Genomic DNA, 16710 nt, shown 5'->3' with positions numbered 1-16710 from the left:
AAAAATTTAAAATCAATCATTTCCCATTTGTAGGACATTCTCACAAAATGTGTGACTAATCCCAGGAAGAAGTTAAAAATTACTTTGGCATTGCGAATTGATATGCTTCTTTGTTTTGATTCAGGAGATCTGATACTCAGGGCACTTCAGCCATTGATAAACCACATCACCTGTGGGTTTATGCTTCCCTTTTCATAAAATAAAATATTAATATGTATCCTAATGTTTCAGTATTGAATGTTACAATTAATACACAGTGTCCTTGAAGTACTAACACATTTCTGGAAGAAAATATATGCAAATAAAACACTTTATTATTTTTCAGCATGACAAATCATTCTCTCTAAATGCAAGACACATAATGGTCCTGCTTCTCTAGAACAAAGATTTCTTACCGATTCCACTGCAAAGCTTGGAGCAATCTTTTCATTAATTTCGTTTAGTTTGTCTGAGAACAGCTGTCTATCTTCTGTGGCCATAATGGATTCAACTGAAGTTCCCAGGACTTTCACACCATATTCCTTGAGCACACCTCTCCTGAATAATTCCACTCCTACAGAACAACAAAATAAATAAATCAATACATAACAATAATAAATAAGCAAAATAAATCTGTTTTTAAAATATCTTATGTTCTCTACAACAGATATCTGAATGCAACTTTTTAAAAAAAATCTTAACTACAAAAAGCCCCCATCGGCCACAAAAGAATTATACTTAGGGTAAAGAAAAGTTTGGAAAGAAAAATTCTGAAGACATTTTAGCAACATATTTTGCTGATGCTTAAATATCTTCAGAATTTTTTTTTTTCCAAAAAGTTTTTGTTGGTACTGGGCTTTTCAGGTGGCACTAGTGGTAAAGGACCTACCTGCCAGTGAAGGAGGTTTAAGACATGTGGGTTCAATCCCTGGATTAGGAAGATCCCTTTGAGGAGGGTTTGGCAACCCACCCCAGTATTCTTGCCCACAGAATCCCATGGACAGGGGAGCCTGGAGGGCTACAGTCTATAGGGTCGCAAAGAGGCGGACATGACTGAAGCTACTTAGCACACACACACACTTTGTTGGTGTTACTATTACATGTATGTTCACTTTTATTCTTAGAATAAAAATTATTATTCTAATTAATAAAAATCATAGAATTACTGTAAGGCTTAAGATTTTAGTATATTTCCTTTCCTTCTAAGGAAAGTCTATTTCTATAATGAACTTCTCTTATTTAAATAATCCCACTGATGTGGGTATCTATCTGGGCTAAAAATTATCAAAATTTTTTGTTCCCACTAACTTGACATCTAGTTTTGGCTGCTTTTTACAGTTGATATACACATTACATCACCAATTGCTTCCTGGAACTAGCAATGGGAGTCTCAATAACGATCTATTTCTAAAGGTTTAAAACATTTTAAATAGGACAGAGCTTGGACTCAGCAGTTGTGTGAAGGGATGATAGAAAGACTCATCTATGTGACCATGAAAATATATGTGACACATAAGAGCACAGAGTACTTAATCAATGTTAATTTTCATTTTTCATTCATAATAGTTTTCAGAGTTTCACTGGAAGCAGAGAAAAGCAGTATCATGGGACAGAGGAGGGGACTCAAAAAAACCTACTTAATTACCGCAAAGCATTAAAGCAAAAGGTTTCCCTTTTGTCCCCCAGCTGTTCTGGGGAATAAACTGGTAATATTCATCATGTGACATTATCAGGTGGCTGTTTGCTAAGATTCCTCACACGGAGGAAAGCTTTTATGAACACACAGAGCACAAATGTTAAATAAATTAAAATAAATTGTTATATATAAGGACATAAAGCAAAACTCTGCAAATAAAAGAACTCACCGCAATTCAGAGCTGTCTGGCCACCCATGCCTAGAATTAACCCATCTGGCCGTTCCGCTTTGATGACCTCTGTGACAAACTGAGGGGTGATGGGAAGAAAGTAGACAGTATCTGCTTGCTTTAAGCCCACTTCATTGGTTTGCACCGATGCAATATTTGGGTTCATCAGGACAGTTTTGACATTTTCTTCCTGAAAGAAACAAAAGGATCTAGAATCTTAACACATGATCTAAAGAGAATAGTCATAATTCAAATGAAGAGTATTATTCAGTAACAAAATTTTAGGTTATTCCATGGGCTGCAGAGATCAGTAACAGGACCATTGTGAATGGAAGTTAAAAGATGACAAACATTTGGTGAGAGGAAGAAAGAAAATTTCTTGAAAATAAAACTATCCAAAAAGAGCCGCTACCTCATGACAATCATTCTAAATTCCTTGTCACTACTTGTATCAAGCAAAGCTGGAGATGTTTTCTATAGAATTTGACCAGAGGTCCACAAATACTACGCAACTTTACAGCTCAATTGACCCTAAAAGAATAAAATATTCTGAATTTTTCTGAATGAGTAAAATATAAAATGGAAAAGAAGACAACATCAAAACTGTTTCCTTTTCTAACGTTTCTTGAAAAATAACATTGAACATGTGCTTTAAATGCAAGATAATGTATTTCCATCTAGCTGGAAGCACTGAAAGCCTTCTGCTGGTTTCCATTTTCCTTAGATTTTCATGCCTGCTGTAGTGCTTTGACAAAGAGCGTTATACAACTGTTTATACATATAATATAAAAAGAAAATGACCATATGGCAAAAAAAAGAAAAAATAAAAATTTGTGTGTATATGTGTGTGTGAAGATATTCATAGCCCTATCTCGTTCCTGACATCTGGAGAGACCCCTAAAATAATTTATGTAGGGTACTAAGGATAATAACTTTATAAACCAGGATAAGGGTGACAGTTAGTAAAATAGTTATTATGAAATATGGCCAGATGGTTCTTTTTTTTTTTACCCATCAACATGTCAATTTTGAACTCTTCTAAAAAGTCAACAAAATGTTCAAATGAAAGTATAAAAATCATCCTTGAAAGCCCTACATATTCGAAGGGGGAGGGTCTGGATGAAAAATGAGATATATTTCATGCTACCTTAAATTCAAATAGTGCCTTAAAACTTGTGATGATCTTTTTACTTGATTTACATGATTTTTATAGCAAAACTGTGAAAGAAATTTTCACTTTACAGACGAAGAAATTGAGATTCAACAAGATTAAGTGACTTGCCAAAGATCACATAGGTGATAAAAAACAAAATTAGGACTATAATCCAAGTCTTAGGATTCAAGTCCTATGTCCTTTCCTCTCTAAGAATGTAAGGAATTGTTTTTTAAAAAGAGTATTATTAACAAAATATTGAATGGATACATATAGATAAGCAGATGCATTTAAAATATAAGTTAGAATTTAAATAATTGAGTCCAAATGAAGAACACATCATTAACAGAAGTTATAGAAGGTCTCACTGCTCTAGAAAAGTAACATCAAATTGTATTTGTTAAGTATTTTCCTGAATGTGCTATACAATGAATATAACTATTTTTATAAATCAAATTACATAGGAAAAGTTCCCATAACACATGTAATGAGTTTCTATTCATTTTAAAACTTAGAAATAATTTCAAACCATTTTAATAAATGTTACATCATTTTTTCTAATATATTTCCAGCTATAATATATGCATAATCTAAGTTTTTAAATATTTAGTTCATAAATTCATCTCTATTAACCTCTTAATTAATTACAGTACTATATCTAATAATTCCTATTCTTCATCTAAAATGTATAACTTCACCTTTTGGATGTAATGCATATAAAAAATACTAATACAACTTATGAAAATATTAGTTCATAATAAAACTACCAAATAGGATAAAGAAATTGCAGGCTAGTTTAACGTTTTCTAAACTCTGAACACATTTAAATTGTGTTCTAACCAATCTTAACCATTGGACACCCACTAATTATCTATCTAAAGATAAGTTTAACCTCAATACAGTGAAATACAGGATGAGATGGTTGGATAGCATTAGCAACTCAATGGACATGAATTTGAGCAAACTCTGGAAGATAGTGAAGGACAGGGAAGCCTGGCATGCTGCAGTCCTTGAGGTCGCAAAGAGTGGGACACGACTGAGCAACTGAACTGACTGAACTGTGAAATAAAGCACACTTTGAAAATGTACAAAAAAGCCTGTGTGCATGTGGGTGAACACACATGGGTGTATGGAGAAGAGTATTAAAAATAAAAACAAATGGAAAGAAGGGTAAAGTAATTGGGGCAGGGGGCTGTGTCTATTTTCAACAGACATCTGTCAGGAGAAAAATCTCTGTATATAGAATACTGAATAAAATAAAGAGAAAAAGGAAAAATTTGGCCATCTTTCATATTGGTTGGCCTCTTGCTGCCTTCCCTATGTAGCTCTCTCCTAGCCAGGTCTCTTTGTAAGAGTGTCTTGACACCACAAAACCTGTGGCAAGGTCACAGAGAGCACACATTGCCTTTGGATGGCCTGATTAACACTAAAATGTGGACTATTCTGGAAATAAGGACACCAAAGAGAAGCCAAGTTAGTTTTTCAACAGAAATAGCATACATGTACAGTGAGTTTTCTACAGGTTTATTTTACTATGATAAAGATGGGGAAGATTTCCAGAGACTGAGGAAACAGGGAGGATATTCTTCACAACTTAGTTATTAAACCCTCTATTCCACTTGAAAATCCAGTTATACTATCCTGGTAGGTCATCCAGTCCAAGCCACAGATAGTGAAATTAGGTGGCCCACAATAACTTCTAAAGATTGGACAAAAGGCACTGTTGCCTTTACTCCTCTAGTTGGATCTTCCCCATTTCAACCAAAGAGAAGCCTGAAATATCCCTTAGAACATTCAAAGTACTTTACAGCACCAGGTATGTCCAAATTCTCTTTCATACAAAAGACAAATATGCTTTAAAAGCTCACTGCCTTAACAAGTACTATCTATAGTGTAGACTTATATGTTTTTAGTTTAAATAGGGATATCTTAGATAATTTTGGAGATCAATCCAATCTTCTTAATTTGCAGGCGTGCCCAGTTGAGAAAGTTAAAACTCTTGTCTGTGATCAAACTTCCTTTTATATAAGATGTGTAAGGAATAGTGAAGGAAATTAATTATAGTGACTTTGAAAAGAAGTAGTGTCATAAATCTAAATTATAAAATACTAATTAGACTCATTAAAGGGAGTATATTAATTCCAGGAAAGATCATGGTCTCTCACCTTCATGGCTTTTACAGCTTGCGATCCCGAGTAATCAAATTCACCTGCCTGACCAATGGACAGACCTCCTGATCCTAGGATAAGGACTTTGGAAACCTGTAAGCAATAAAAAAATGACATCACTTTTATTACTAATATGGGAAAATAAGTCATTTTTAAGTATGGTAAATATAAACTATATTGTCTGGCTTTATGTGGGGATTTAAAGTACAATGTTTTGAAATATACATGAGTAAAAAGATCAACAATTTAAACATCTCAAAAAGAAATTTCCAAAGATCATGAAGCTTTTTTCACTTAAGCAAAAAATTTTTGGAAGAGGTCTACATCTTATTTAAACATATATAAATATCTAAAAAAACTACATATATATGGAAATGTATATCTATATGTGTTTATAATAAATATAATATATATATAATTTTTAGATAATCTCCTTAAAATTTATTTGGCTAAATGTATTATTATTCTGTGGGTGTCTGCTGGACAAATAATGGGCATAAATGGAAACAAACCTGTGAGCCTTTCCTAACAAACGAAAACACAGAAGGCAAGCGGAAACAGGAACACCTTTATATTTACATTTTGCCTTTACTTTGTGGTTCAATCCAGAAATATTTACAGAAAAAACAATAATAAAAAGATCATGTTTTAGCTACATACTGAAATTCATACAAGTTATACATATGACTTCAAGCAAGTAATAATACTGCTTATTTTTAACCACAACTGCCAAGCCATTCAGAGGAAGATGTTCTAGGTCACTGCAAGAAACGAGGACTTAGGAAACAGTTTGTATTAATGGAGTGCCTACTGTGTGTAATGCTATGTAGAATCCCAAGTTCCCCTTTACCTCACCATTTAAAAAAAGGAAGGCATCTGAGAAATATGAGTGGATATTATGAGAAAAACACTATATGGTGGATGGCTTCGTTAGCTATGGAGAACCCAGTTTGATTCCACACTGAGTGGCTGGATTACCTCCAATCTCTCCATCTCAGTAAAACAGGCTGTCATAGAAATCTTTAAAACAAACTATCTAATTCAACTTATCATTTTATGTAAGCATATAAATCAATTATTTTTGTTCATGATAAGAGGATTTTACATATATGTGTGTGTATATATACACATATATATAATAAATATACATATATGTACATGTATGTATGTACCTATATACATATATGTGTGTATACATATATAATATACATATGTGTATATATATGTATATATACTTAATAATACATCTATAGCCTTCTACATTTTATGTAATAATGATGTGAATGTGCCTTAACTTTGAAAGAAATGAGTGAAACCTTTTCATATTAACATACATATTCAAACAAATAAGGACTCAAGTCTTAGACTATATTAATTCTTATCTATCTGCTATTTGGAGGTAAAATAATATTATTCCATTCATGATGTTAAATAATAGATCTTCTAGTTAAAAAAAAATGTGATCATTATAACAACTGTAGTCTGAACTGTATCTCAAGCACGCATCAGGCTCTGGTTTATCGAGTAATGGACAATTCATCAAATTTGAAATTAAATTAAGTCTTACTCCTTATTAAATTACTTTTATTAAAAATGTTCTAGAAGAGGTGAACTTTAAAAGACATGATTTTTAAATCACAACATGAAGATTCCAGTGAACATCCAATGACTCATGTAGAATAGACCAAATAGTTAGCTGCTAAAATGATGGGTGATTGCAATATTACCAATCATCTTTCATAGACATCAAAACAGTTTACTTCATTCACTTAATAAAGGCATCACACAATAGAGAAAATTCAAAATACATACACCAAACAGAAGCCCACATATACTGACCTCAACTCGAGATGCTACTAGGCCTGGCTTTGGTAGTACCGATGTAATGGTGGTTCCTTTCTCCTTCTTTATCAGTGAGACAAAGGAATCAAACAGGTACTAGAAAAAATAGAGCCAACTAGTTAGAAGTGGCAAAACTCACAAAATTGTCACTTAAAATACAATATGTCCAGTTCAACTTGAAATTTAGATAAGCAACAAATAACTTTTTAGGATAAGTATTCCTATCAATATTTGTTTGGGGGTGGGGGTTGCCAAAGCTAGCAAAACTAAATATTTATTATGAACATAGATGCAAAAATCCTTAACAAAATTCTAGCAATCAGAATCCAACAACACATTAAAAAGATCATACACCATGACCAAGTGGGCTTTATCCCAGGGATGCAAGGATTCTTCAATATCTGCAAATCAATCAATGTAATACACCACATTAACAAATTGAAAAATAAAAACCATATGATTATCTCAATAGATGCAGAGAAAGCCTTTGACAAAATTCAACACCCATTTATGATAAAAACTCTCCAGAAAGCAGGAATAGAAGGAACATACCTCAACAAAATAAAAGCTATATATGACAAACCCACAGCAAACATTATCCTCAATGGTGAAAAATTGAAAGCATTTCCTCTAAAGTCAGGAACAAGACAAGGGTGCCCACTTTCACCATTACTATTCAACATAGTTTTGGAAGTTTTGGCCACAGCAATCAGAGCAGAAAAAGAAATAAAAGGAATCCAAATTGGAAAAGAAGAAGTAAAACTCTCACTATTTGCAGATGACATGATCCTCTACATAGAAAACCCTAAAGACTCCACCAGAAAATTACTAGAACTAATCAATGACTATAGTAAAGTTGCAGGATATAAAATCAACACACAGAAATCACTTGCATTCCTATACACTAATAATGAGAAAACAGAAAGAGAAATTAAGGAAACAATTCCATTCACCATTGCAACGGAAAGAATAAAATACTTAGGAATATATCTACCTAAAGAAACTAAAGACCTATATATAGAAAACTATAAAACACTGGTGAAAGAAATCAAAGAGGACACAAATAGATGGAGAAATATACCATGTTCATGGATTGGAAGAATCAATATAGTGAAAATGAGTATACTACCCAAAGCAATTTATAGATTCAATGCAATCCCTATCAAGCTACCAACAGTATTCTTCACAAGCTAGAACAAATAATTTCACAATTTGTATGGAAATACAAAAAACCTTGAATAGCCAAAGCGATCTTGAGAAAGAAGAATGGAACTGGAGGAATCAACCTGCCTGACTTCAGGCTCTACTACAAAGCCACAGTTATTAAGACAGTATGGTACTGGCACAAAGACAGAAATATAGATCAATGGAACAAAATAGAAAGCCCAGAGATAAATCCACGCACATATGGACACCTTATCTTTGACAAAGGAGGCAAGAATATACAATGGATTAAAGACAATCTCTTTAACAAGTGGTGCTGGGAAATCTGGTCAACCACTTGTAAAAGAATGAAACTAGAACACTTTCTAACACCATACACAAAAATGAACTCAAAATGGATTAAAGATCTAAATGTAAGACCAGAAACTATAAAACTCCTAGAGGGGAACATAGGCAAAACACACTCTGACATACATCACAGCAGGATCCTCTATGACCCACCTCCCAGAATATTGGAAATAAAAGCAAAAATAAACAAATGGGACCTAATTAAACTTAAAAGCTTCTGCACATCAAAGGAAACTATTAGCAAGGTGAAAAGACAGCCTTCAGAATGGGAGAAGATAATAGCAAATGAAGCAACTGACAAAGAACTAATCTCAAAAATATACAAGCAACTCCTACAGCTCAACTCCAGAAAAATAAATGACCCAATCAAAAAATGGGCCAAAGAGCTAAATAGACATTTCTCCAAAGAAGACATACAGATGGCTCACAAACACATGAAAAGATGCTCAACATCACTCATTATCAGAGAAATGCAAATCAAAACCACTATGAGGTACCATTTCACACCAGTCAGAATGGCTGTGATCCAAAAGTCTACAAATAATAAATGCTGGAGAGGGTGTGGAGAAAAGGGAACCCTCTTCCACTGTTGGTGGGAATGCAAACTAGTACAGCCACTATGGAGAACAGTGTGGAGATTCCTTAAAAAACTGGAAATAGAACTGCCTTATGACCCAGCAATCCCACTGCTGGGCATACACACTGAGGAAACCAGAAGGGAAAGAGACACGTGTACCCCAATGTTCATTGCAGCACTGTTTATAATAGCCAGGACATGGAAGCAACCTAGATGTCCATCAGCAGATGAATGGATAAGAAAGTGGTGGTACATATACACAATGGAGTATTACTCAGCCATTAAAAAGAATACATTTGAATCAGTTCTAATGAGGTGGATGAAACTGGAGCCTATTATACAGAGTGAAGTAAGCCGGAAGGAAAAACACCAATACAGTATACTAACGCATATATATGGAATTTAGAAAGATGGTAACAATAACCCTGTGTACAAGACAGCAAAAGAGACACTGATGTATAGAACAGTCTTATGGACTCTGTGGGAGAGGGAGAGGGTGGGAAGATTTGGGAGAATGGCATTAAAACATGTAAAATATCATGTATGAAACAAGATGCCAATCCAGGTTCGATGCACGATACTGGATGCTTGGGGCTGGTGCACCGGGATGACCCAGAGGGATGGTATGGGGAGGGAGGAGGGAGGAGGGTTCAGGATGGGGAACACATGTATACCTGTGGCAGATTCATTTTGATATTTGGCAAAACTAATACAATTATGTAAAGTTTAAAAATAAAAATAAAAAAAATAAAAAAAAATTTAAAAGTACCATAAAAAAAAAAAGAATTAGATCAAATAAACACTTCTAACTGCTCATGTCAAATTCTATTAAAAGAACATTTTCAGCAGACAATGAACATTTCAGATAATGCCTTCTGAGAATGTCATTTTCAGCCCCTTGATTATGAAGCATTTTCTTCTTCTAAATAAAGCTCTAGCTATGCAAAAAAAAAAAAGAAAAGAAAAAGAAGCTATACTACTTATGCACCCTACTGTGAGAAATAACTGGATTTTTAAATTGTCTATCAGGTCTAAAAATATCTCTAAAGATTGTGTTACATATACAAATATTTCTAAGATTCATAAGCTTTACAATGAATTTATTTCCACTGTTTCACTAGACATGACAAATTTCAACAAATACATTCATTTTGCAACCATTTGGCAGAAAAAAAGAACTAAGTGAGACCAGATATCACATATTTTAATTTCAGTGTTCCTAATCTGAAGTAGGCAAATAATAGGCAAATAATCTAAATTTTAAGTTAAGTATTTAGCACGCATTAGGCAATAGATGTATATGTATGCAACTAATGTTATTTTTGAGTGTAGATAATGTTGTACTGACTTTGGCTATTAAAGAACCATTCTTTCCTAATAATACTGAAACAAGAAAAAAATATAAATATCTGAAAAGGGCAATTCAGGGATGAGGAAGTAGAGTCTACAAAGGGAAAATTCCTATTCTCCTCTTCATTTTGCCTAGCTGTCTTTTCTGAGAGCATCTGCTGACAAGGAAGAATTGCCAGTATCACTACTGCAGGCCCTGGCATGTACAAGAGGAAGAGTCACTTCAGACTTCCCAGACTTTTCTGAATATCTCCACAAGCCCTTTTTGGAAAGATGTTCTTGAACACTGAACCAAAAACTCACACAAATATGTAAAAATATTAAATTTAAAACAAAACTCCTCTAGGCATTCCTTATGGTTCTTTGCTTAAGCCGTCTGACTCATATGTGTGTGCAAGCATACCTTACCCACTCCCCACAACCCTGCTCTTCTTCTTGCTCCTGCTGCTGTTTATTTTCCCTTTATGGCTACACAACCAGTTGCCATAGGGATTTTCGTGAAGTCACAGATGGGGGATTAAAATTTCATTTCAGTTATGAGAACCAGAGAGCAAGAGGGAATTCATTTGCATAGTGCAACAATTGTAAATTTCAGAACTAAATATATTAAAATGATAATCATTTAAATAAAAATCACATTGCATTAGTTTCTTAAGGGCTTTCCGACTTCAAATTTTTAAAAAGATTGAAGTTTCCTCCATGATACTCATGGGGAAATTTTTCAAACAACACAGGCATTATCAAAGCACTCTTTTTAAGAATGCTTTGTACCGACACCACCTAGGTATTTATTTTTTTTCTCAATTTTTCACATAAGTATATTTCTGATTTTAAAAAATTTTAATATGTAATAGACCTCATCTTTCTGACATACCTCAGTGTCTGTTGGCCCTGGGCCAACTTCTGGGTGGAACTGCACACCAAAGAAGGGTTTGCTCTCATGCATAATCCCCTAAAGGAATAAGAAATTGGAAGAAATTCATTCAGTAACAATGAGTGTCAACCAGGAATAAGTATGAATCAGTGGACAATGAAGTTCAAATTTTCAAAACTAAGTTAAAAGTTTGAGAAAGTTCTAAAAATAAACAGTACTAATAAAAATAGGCCAATAAAGACTCAACTGATGTGTTTCCCCTATTAAAAAAAAAAAAAAAAACTAGCCTGTTCTATAACATTTCAGGCCCTTCTAGGCTCTGATCAGAACCAACTCAAATCCTCTTCTTTTTTCCAACTCCTAAATTACTTCTCCAAAGGTTTCTCAAAGGCTACTTCAGTGTTGAGTTGCAGAGACCTGCATAGACTGGTCCCAAACAGATCTCCTTCTACCAATCACCCATTAGCAATGAATGTGTAAAACAGTCATTGATTAACCACTCAAATTGTGGGTCTTTAATGAGTCAACTGATAAGGGAATAAGACAGAAAGAAATTACTTTTTTAAAAAGTAGAGGGCTATGGAAAATAATCTATAACAAGAATTATTCCACATACATACCCTAGAAAAGCCCATATAAATAAGGGAAAGGTATTTGCAAAACAGAGTATTAAAACTCCTGAATTTCTCTTCACTCACTTACCTCGTTTGTTTGATCATTAACATTCACAAAAAGTGGTTTCCAGCCAGCAGGAAGGGTGCTGTCCAGGGCATAGCCATGATTCTGAGCAGTAATGAAAGCCTGTCTATTTGTGATATTCAAAACAGGTTGATTCTGCCCTCTGGATAGAAAAGGTGAAAAAGAATATAGAAAAGGAAAGGCAAAGAAAATAATATAAATGCATTAGATGTAAAATAGAGGGTAAGAAAAGCCTATTAAAATTCAAAAGTTTCAATTGCTTAGTGAAAAATTACTCCATGAGAAAAATCACAGATTGTTAATCCCATAATTTTAGCAAAAAAAAAAAATCAATTCAGGAAGCTTTGTTGTGTGCTAAATATCAGGTCTATTAAACTTATATGATCAGTTTTAAAAAAGGGGAATTGCACTCATAACAAAAAAGTTAAGATATGCTTACTAGCTTGCTGCTGCTACTGCTGCTAAGTCGCTTCAGTCGTGTCCGACTCTGTGCAACCCCATAGACGGCAGCCCACCAGGTTCCCCCGTCCCTGGGATTCTCCAGGCAAGAACATTGGAGTGGGTTGCCATTTCCTTCTCCAATGCATGAAAGTGAAAAGTCAAAGTGAAGTCGCTCAGTCGTGTCCGACTCTTAGCAACCCCATGGACTGCAGCCTACCAGGCTCCTCCGTCCATGGGATTTTCCAGGCAAGAGTACTGGAGTGGGGTGCCATTGCCTTCTCCGATGCTTACTAGCTTAGAGACAGACAAATATAAGCAATTTCTTTTAATGCTGCTGCAGTAATTTTAAAGCCAAAAGAGGGTACTTGGGGGATAATAAGGAGGTTACTCCTCAGTCCTGAATCATTTTGAATCATACTTCATGTGGAGTGTGGACTGGGAGGGAAAGTTCCATGTTGAATAAATTAACATCATTTAGGGTAAGGAAGTAAAACCAATAGGATCTGAAGGTTTCTGGGTTCTTGAGTTACACTAGTTTTATAAAATTGTCAGCAGCAGCAGTGCTCTGAAATCAAGCTTAAAATCCAAACAATTTCCCTTGGAATATCATTTGAGTATTATAACTTCAATTTAAGTCAAGGAAAGGAAAATAACTTTAAATTTTGACAAAGTTATTGTTAGAGAAGGCTGCCTTTCCAATATGTGATAAAAATTGTAGCAGGTAGTCAGACAACTGTGAACCATGTAATAGTGTGGCTATCTATTTATTCTGAAGAAAACGCCATGTAAGTTCTCTAAGCCTTTTTGGTTTAGTTACTAACAGTATTTCAGAGCCAGTCTGACATGTAAACAGAAGCATAACTGCCTTACCTGTTGGCCATGGACATCTTGTAGACTTGGGCACCAGCAGCCAATCCTGTTATTAAATTTCCTGTACTGATTCCAAACAGTGGTTCCTTGCGATCACTGTCCAAGATCTAAATTAGGAAAAAAACTTTATTAATCCAAAAGATCAGGTCCAAAATATAAAAATATATACAACCTCTGAAGAAGTAAAATGAAGCATTTTTGCCCCTTAATTTACAAGGTAAAGAAAATAGTAATTGAATAAAAAGTTAGATTATGAATAAGGACAGGATTGACAATTTGCAAGCATTAAAATTCAATAGAATGTACTTAACATCCAGACTAAGTTAAATCTAGTTTAATATTTCTCTAGAAATTCGAAAGTCTTATAGGTCCCAAGGTCATGGTGAGTAACACAAGTTATCATTTTACAATTGTTCAGACAACACATTTGGAAATCGGACTCCAGCTCTCAACATTCAAGGACACAATCCCAGTTACTCTGCCTGAAGGTCTTTGCTCTTTCTCCTGTAGAACTCTCTCCTGGCTTGTTCCCCCTATACACTATCTGTGCTGACATTACCTCAAAAGTCACAAACAAAAGTACTAAAAATATTTTTGTATAAATAAGTATATTGCAGAACAGACTCCCTCCAGTTCACACACAGACACACACTCTCCAGGTTCACTATACCTTTTTTACATTCTGAATTAGTGGTTGTGCAAGAGCTGGGTTACCAGGTCCTCCAGCAATTAAAAGCCCATCGTACTCCATCTTGGTGAAATCATGATTCCAAGGCACTACATGCACTTCTGCCCCTCGCTGGAAAAGAAACACGAGATGGTCAACTGGGGACTTCCCTGGTGCTCCACAGGGAGTATGGGCTCGATCCTTCGTTGGGGAGCTAAGATTCTCATGGCCAAAAAAACAAAACATAAGCAACAGAAGCAATTTTGTAACAAATTCAATAAAGACTTAAAAATGGCCCACATCAAAAAAAAAATTCTTTTTTATAAAAGAATTTAATAATATTTAATAATTCAATTTAATAATATTTTTCTTTGCCAAAGTGCTTAACCTTCTCTTGGCTAATAATTTCCAAAAGGGAAGGGAAACAGAGTACATGATTCACATAAATAATGCTGGGCAAAAATTATTTACGGTGACATATTTTGTGTGGTGTAAAGGGACTCTACAATAAAATGTGGAAAAAATAGCATTTAAGTTTTGATTCCAAAAAAAACAGATAATGCACTTTCCCATACTTCCTCTCACTTCAGGAGGTTGCAAACCTAAAGGCTTCATGACTGGGCACACAAGAACACAGGTGATCTTCACTTACTCCAGGAAAGGGAGTGGCAAAACAGACGATAAATCCATTTCCTCCAATATTTATTTTGGTCCACCTCTCACCTTTTTCAATTCCTCATTTTTTTAATCTTACCAAATTTTAATCAGCCTTCTTTCCTGGGTTTTTTCATATTTATATTCTAATAGAAAAATTAGAACGTTTCTATACAAAAGTGGATGGAAGATGGCTTTGATTGTTTTGCTAGAAGCATTTAGCAAGTCAAGAATTTGAGAGAAAGAAGTTTCTTTGGAAAAGTTTCCAAGAAATACTAATAGTAAAGCAACATGGTGAAAGACCCTAATAAAGTATGCATTATCAATCAGATACCACAATGCACAAATAGAGCTTCAGATCACTGGGGAACTCTGAGAGCCAGTATAGAATATTCACCTAAAAACAGTCTACCCATGTGGCAAAGGAGCTGGGGAATTGACACTGTCATTGATTGGGGCTGCTCCAGGGATCATTAATTCTGTATCATTTTCTGCCTGCCAGCAGCCTCCAACCAACCAAAGAGAACCCTCAGGCAATGGGATGCAGACACTTGCAATTGGAAGATGGACTAAATGGCTTAAAATGATAAAATAAAAGGGCCACATGGCTAAGCCATCTACAGCATCTACTGTTTATGAGTCCATGCACATTTTTGTTAATAAAATGAATCAGCGCTTGTGCCATGTCTCAGAATGTCAATTAGTAAGTGAAAAGAACAGTCATCATTTTCTTCTGTGTATTGTAGCCTTTGAACGTTTTTGGTTTTTAATAGCAATCTACATCTCTAATTTTAACAGGGATAAATGTATTATCTCATAGACCAAAGGCAGCAAGAATATATCTTCTAACATTCTGAGAAAGTATACAAGCTTTCTCTGAAACAGAGAAAATCAGATTAATACTAGTGATCAGTATTATAAACCTCCATCCTTGAGATGGAACAAATTACTTACCTTTACTAATAAGCGGATTACATTGTTTTTTATCCCACAGTCTACAGCTACCACTTTCATGGGATTTCCTTTGCCGTACACCTTGACATCCTGCCATTTTAAAAAACCAGAGTCAGAGGGAATGTCCAGCTATGAGCAACACACCAATATCATAAACACATCTCAGGATGCTCTGCACTTGGTAACAGATTGATAGCTAACTACTAGGGAGTGGTTGGCCGTTAAAAATCGGTTTGTAAGAAAGACATAGCAAATGCCACAAATTCTATCTTGTTCATGAGAACAAAGTATTTTGCTGTTTGGTATAAAATGTTGATTACAGTAATAACAATTATCCCTAAGAAATTGATTGCTTCCATAATTAACAAACATTTTTTTCCCATGTTTTGCCTCATTAACAACCAGTAGCAATGGAATTTCCAAGTATTATTGCCTGATTCAGCACTAAACAGATGTAATAATAGATACATCATGCTTTAAACACCTCTTGATCCTCAACTTGCAATAAAGTTTGGATGAGGTAGAGCTATTGTGCATGAGGCTTAGGAAGTGGGGCTAATGGATAAAATCAGTCTGAGTCAGAGGAATTGCTAAGCTAGTGTAGACCACTGGTCCCTTTAGGTTACTGTGCAATCATTTGCATTTAAATGGTAGACTTCATAAAAGGATCCCAGAGCATATCATAATCATTATGTACGTTTTAAGCACTGCTCGGAGTCAGATCCATTTTCACAGGCATTTACCCAAGAAGCAGTTCCCCAAAGTCATAAAAGAAGAAATAATAGAAATAGAGAGAGAGAAAGCCTCGAGGGCTGGGTGCCTTCGCTTGTTCCAGCTTCAAGAGTCAGCAAACACACTCTGAGTTTAGGATGATTTCAAAGTTTCTTACAAGTTTTAGATGAAATGTGCAATCTGGTCTCTTCACAAACGTACCATATACCCTCTGTACAGAGTAAGCAAGACCTCATAGAAACAGGAATACATGAATTTGCTAGGCCTCTCCAAGAGAGAAATACATTCTGCAGTGTTTTTCAACCTTATTTGACCATAGAATTTTTTTAAGGTGACTTTCTCCAGGCCAGTGCCCCTCACATTCAGGAAATGC

The 16710-nt window shown here is 34.8% G+C and overlaps 1 protein-coding gene across 1 annotated transcript in view; it reads right to left on the bottom strand.

Moving 5' to 3' along the window:
* Positions 1 to 16710, bottom strand: part of CPS1 (carbamoyl-phosphate synthase 1) — a 121896-nt gene that overhangs the window by 90737 nt on the left and 14449 nt on the right. Inside the window, exons 6-14 of the mRNA XM_055574458.1 lie at positions 15606 to 15695; positions 14001 to 14129; positions 13331 to 13437; positions 12023 to 12161; positions 11321 to 11398; positions 7005 to 7103; positions 5163 to 5258; positions 1845 to 2034; positions 396 to 553 (exon numbers count right to left, since the gene is read on the bottom strand). Coding sequence (XP_055430433.1) covers positions 396 to 553; positions 1845 to 2034; positions 5163 to 5258; positions 7005 to 7103; positions 11321 to 11398; positions 12023 to 12161; positions 13331 to 13437; positions 14001 to 14129; positions 15606 to 15695 — 1086 coding nt within the window. The remainder of the gene's footprint in view (positions 1 to 395; positions 554 to 1844; positions 2035 to 5162; positions 5259 to 7004; positions 7104 to 11320; positions 11399 to 12022; positions 12162 to 13330; positions 13438 to 14000; positions 14130 to 15605; positions 15696 to 16710) is intronic.

This window comes from Bubalus kerabau, chromosome 3, assembly GCF_029407905.1.
Source record: "Bubalus kerabau isolate K-KA32 ecotype Philippines breed swamp buffalo chromosome 3, PCC_UOA_SB_1v2, whole genome shotgun sequence".
Classification (NCBI taxonomy): domain Eukaryota; kingdom Metazoa; phylum Chordata; class Mammalia; order Artiodactyla; family Bovidae; genus Bubalus; species Bubalus kerabau.
Note: the sequence above shows the minus strand (reverse complement) of the source record. Positions and strands in the feature narration are given on the sequence as shown.